At 34.4% G+C, this 5,000-nt stretch overlaps 1 protein-coding gene across 4 annotated transcripts in view; it reads left to right on the top strand.

Moving 5' to 3' along the window:
- LOC306781341 (PHD finger protein 20-like) overlaps positions 1-5,000 on the top strand; it is a gene marked incomplete at its 5' end in the record, with an annotated part of 24,359 nt that overhangs the window by 12,145 nt on the left and 7,214 nt on the right. For all 4 annotated transcript variants that reach the window (XM_079274161.1, XM_079274160.1, XM_079274159.1 and 1 more), the window contains 4 exons: positions 1,077-1,136; positions 1,498-1,675; positions 1,769-1,875; positions 2,472-2,588. In XM_079274161.1, the coding sequence (XP_079130287.1) occupies positions 1,077-1,136; positions 1,498-1,675; positions 1,769-1,875; positions 2,472-2,588 (462 nt within the window). The remainder of the gene's footprint in view (positions 1-1,076; positions 1,137-1,497; positions 1,676-1,768; positions 1,876-2,471; positions 2,589-5,000) is intronic.

Raw genomic sequence — 5,000 nt, 5'->3', positions numbered from 1 at the left:
TATTTATTTTATTTATTTTATTTATTTTATTTATTTTATTTATTTTATTTATTTTATTTATTTTATTTATTTTATTTATTTTATTTATTTTATTTATTTTATTTATTTTATTTATTTTATTTATTTTATTTATTTTATTTATTTTATTTATTTTATTTATTTTATTTATTTTATTTATTTTATTTATTTTATTTATTTTATTTATTTTATTTATTTTATTTATTTTATTTTATTTATTTTATTTATTTTATTTATTTTATTTATTTTATTTATTTTATTTATTTTATTTATTTTATTTATTTTATTTATTTTATTTTATTTATTTTATTCTTTCTTTTCTTTGTATTTTCTGAGTTCCAATACAATTTTAAAATAGTTTATCCTTTAGTTATTTTTAAATAGTTCTCTCTGTCTCTCTCTGTCTCTCGCTCTTTCTCTCTCTCTCTGTCTCTCGCTCTCTCTCTCTTGCTCTCTCTCTCTCTCTCTGTCTCTCTCTCTCTCTCTCTGTCTCTCTCTCTCTCTCTGACTCTCTCGCTCTGTCTCTCTCTCTCACTCTCTGTCTCTCTCTGTCTCTCTCTGTCTCTCTCTCTCTCACTCTCTGTCTCTCTCTCTGTCTCTCTCGTTCTCTCTCTCTGTCTCTCTCTCTCACTCTCTCTCACTCTCTGTCACTCTCTGTCTCTCTCTGTCTCTCTCTCTCACTCTCTGTCTCTCTCTGTCTCTCTCGCTCTCTCTCTCTGTCTCTCTCGCGCTCTCTCTCTGTCTCTCTCTCTCTCACTCTCTGTCTCTCTCTGTCTCTCTCGCTCTCTCTCTCTGTCTCTCTCGCGCTCTCTCTCTGTCTCTCTCTCTCTCTCTCTCGCTCTCTCTCTCTGTCTCTCTCGCTCTCTCTCTCTGTCTCTCTCGTGTCTCTCTCTCTGTCTCTCTCTCACTCTCTCTCTCTCTCTGTCTCTCTCGCTCTCTCTCTCTGTCTCTCTCGCTCTCTCTCTCTGTCTCTCTCGCGCTCTCTCTCTGTCTCTCTCGCGCTCTCTCTCTGTCTCTCTCGCGCTCTCTCTCTGTCTCTGTCTCTCTCTCTCTCTCAGACGTCCTGTTGGAGCGCCAGGCTCATCTTCCCACGACACACAGATTCAGCCGAGAGCCTCGTAAGTGAACTCACAGTTTACGTATTGTTCTTTTATTCAGCTTTAAAGCACACTACACATATCATTTAAAGTGCATCTATGCTTTATCAAAAGTGTTATCTCTCCACTTTGTTGCTCACAGAAGAGAAGCATCACCAATGAGTTATATTCATTGAAGTTGAAGTTGATTCTGCTGGATTTTGAGGATTTTTACTTTTAGGGTTTATTACATCCCAAAAAATATGTCAACAGACATTCAACGCTTCAATCGAAAACCTCAATAGAAGCTTCAAATGTAAACAACAACAACATTCAGTCCATCCCTAATGACAGTAAACAACTTATATGACAGACTAATAAATAAATAACTCTCCTCTCGTAGTCTACAGGGTGATAAAGAACCAGCCTCCTCCCATCCTCTCCATCGAGTTGGACCACAACCCCTTCAAGTGCCCCGTTGCCGGCTGCTCCAAGTCCTTCAGGAAGAACAGTCTGCTGCACTACCACATCAAATACTACCACTCCGACCAGCCGCTGGACGAGCAGCTGGAGGCGCCCAGGTGGGTTTTCATCGGACGGTTCGAATCCCGGAGAGCACGAGCATGACAGAAAAAACAACGTCGGCGTTTATCTCTTGACTGGTGTCGTTGCAGGAGGAAGAGGTCGTCCTCTAAGGGGAGCGACTTCCTGTCGGACATCAAGAGCGAGGACCAGAACACCTGTCACTATGACGACAGGCAGCACAGCGTGGTGGAGACGGGTATGATGGGACGTGAACGCAGGAGAGACACAAACATACTCGCTGTTTGATTTAACTCATGTCTCTTTTAGGGGAGAGGAGAGGGGAAAAGAGGAGAGGGGAGGGGAGGAGAGGAGAGGACGAGGGAGGGGAAGGGAGGAGAGGATGAGGGGGTGGGGGAGGAGAGGAGAGGGGAAAAGAGGGGAGGAGAGGAGGAGAGGGGAGGAGCGAGAGGAGGAGGAGGGGGGGAGAGAGCAGGAGAGGGGAGGGGAAGGGAGGAGAGGGGAAAAGAGGGGGAGGGAGAGGAGAGGGGAAAAGAGGAGAGGGGAGGACGAGGAGAGGAGAGGAGGAGAGGAGAGGGGAAAAGAGGGGAGGAGAGGAGGAGACGGGAGGAGGGGGAGAGGGGATTGGAGAAAAGAGGAGAGGCTGGAAATATGTCAATAGTTTGATATTTATAACACTTAGATCCACCTTTTTTCCAACATGCCCCCAAACTGCTTTGAGTTCAGAGCTTTGAAGTCAAACAGTTCATTGTTTCAATGTGTTTAATCTGTAAGATAAAGAAGTTAATTTAGAATGTGTTCAGTTCTTTGGTTTCTTCTCCGTCTGTTTGCTAGAAGTGAAGAAGGAAGGAGAGAAAACAGGAGAGCAGGACAGAAAGGAGAGGAAGAACTTCCTCAGAGTCAAACTAAAGAAGAAGAAAAAGAAGAAGAAGAAGAAGAAAAGTCAGTCAGGTGATCATTCTCATTCATTTGTCACATTCTACAGAAGGATTCACACATTGTTTAAACAGTCGTCGCTTCTTAAAATCCCCCCAACTAGTTTTAAATAGATTAAAGATAAAGCCACGTTCAGTCGTTAACAATAAATATCAGTTTCACCGGAAATGTTTTTGGTGAATAACTGACTGTAAATAGGAAGAGGACGTTGTGAAGCCTCGAGTTTGCCGATATGGCCGTCGCCATCTTGTGTCTTGGCAACCAGTGAACAGGAAGTGATCATATCTGGACTGACGAGGAGTGACGTAGAGACGCCGTATATGTCTCTGGTAGAGACCTGTCAATCACTGTGTAGCCCCGCCCTAAAGCATCCCCTGCTTTATGGTCTGTGTGACTCTAAATGGACCATAATGTACTAAATGAACATCATGCTGTATTGAAGAAGACTTGAAACTAGAGATTGAGACATAAACTCATGTTTACAATGTTTACTGAGGTAATAAATCAAGAGAGAAGTAGTCATTTTCTCATAGACTTCTATACAACCAGAGGAGTCTAGTTTTTCAGAATCAGAACCGTTTATTGCCATGCAAGTTTTCACCTGCAAGGAATTTGTCGTGGCGGAAGGTGCATAACATTCAACAATAAACTATTTAACTGTCAAAATAACATAAACTATCAAATAACACTTAACTATCAAATAACATTTAACTGTCAAATAACACTTAACGATCATATAACATTTAACTATCAAAATAACATTTAACTGTCAAATAACATTTAACTATCAAATAACATTTAATGATCAAAATAACACTTAACTATCAAATAACATTTAACTGTCAAAATAACATTTAACTATCAACTAACACTTAACTGTCAAATAACACTTAACTATCAAAATAACACTTAACTCTCAAATAACACTTAACTATCAAAATAACACTTAACTATCAAATAACATTTAACTGTCAAAATAACATTTAACTATCAAATAACATTTAACTATCAAAATAACACTTAACTATCAAATAACATTTAACGATCAAAATAACACTTAACTATCAAATAACATTTAACTATCAAAATAACATTTAACTATCAAAATAACATTTAACTGTCAAAATAACATTTAACTGTCAAATAACACTTAACTATCAAATAACATTTAACTATCAAATAACATTTAATGATCAAAATAACACTTAACTTTCAAATAGCATTTAACTATCAAATAACATTTAATGATCAAAATAACACTTAACTGTCAAATAACATTTAATGATCAAAATAACACTTAACTATCAAGTAACATTTAACGATCACATAACATTTAATGATCAAAATAACACATAACTATCAAATAACATTTAACTATCAAAATAACACTTAACTATCAAATAACATTTAACTATCAAATGACATTTAATTATCAAAATAACACTTAACTATCAAATAACATTTAACTATCAAAATAACACTTAACTATCAAATAACATTGAACGATCAAATAACATTTAATGATCAAAATAACACTTAACTATCAAATAACATTTAATGATCAAAATAACACTTAACTATCAAATAACATTTAACTGTCAAAATAACATTTAACTATCAAATAACATTTAACGATCAAATAACACTTAACTATCAAATAACACTTAACTATCAAATAACATTTAACTATCAAATAACACTTCACTGTCAAATAACACTTAACTATCAAATAACATTGAACGATCAAATAACATTTAATGATCAAAATAACACTTAACTATCAAATAACATTTAATGATCAAAATAACACTTAACTATCAAATAACATTTAACTATCAAATAACATTTAACGATCAAATAACACTTAACTATCAAATAACACTTAACTATCAAATAACATTTAACTGTCAAATAACACTTAACTATCAAATAACATTTAACTGTCAAATAACACTTAACTATCAAATAACATTTAACTGTCAAATAACACTTAACTATCAAATAACACTTAACTATCAAATAACACTTAACTATCAAAATAACACTTAACTGTCAAATAACATTTAACTGTCAAATAACATTTGACTATCAAAATAACATTTAACTATCAAAATAACACTTAACTATCAAATAACATTTAACTATCAAATAACACTTAACTATCAAATAACATTTAACTATCAAATAACATTTAACTATCAAATAACATTTAACTGTCAAATAACATTTAACTATCAAATAACACTTAACTATCAAATAACATTTAACTGTCAAATAACATTTAACTGTCAAATAACATTTAACGATCAAATAACACTTAACTATCAAAATAGCACTTAACTATCAAATAACATTTAACTATCAAATAACATTTAACTGTCAAATAACATTTAACTATCAAATAACATTTAACGATCAAATAACACT

The sequence above is a fragment of the Melanostigma gelatinosum genome (assembly GCF_949748355.1).
Source record: "Melanostigma gelatinosum genome assembly, chromosome: 8".
Lineage (NCBI taxonomy): Eukaryota > Metazoa > Chordata > Actinopteri > Perciformes > Zoarcidae > Melanostigma > Melanostigma gelatinosum.
Note: the sequence above shows the minus strand (reverse complement) of the source record. Positions and strands in the feature narration are given on the sequence as shown.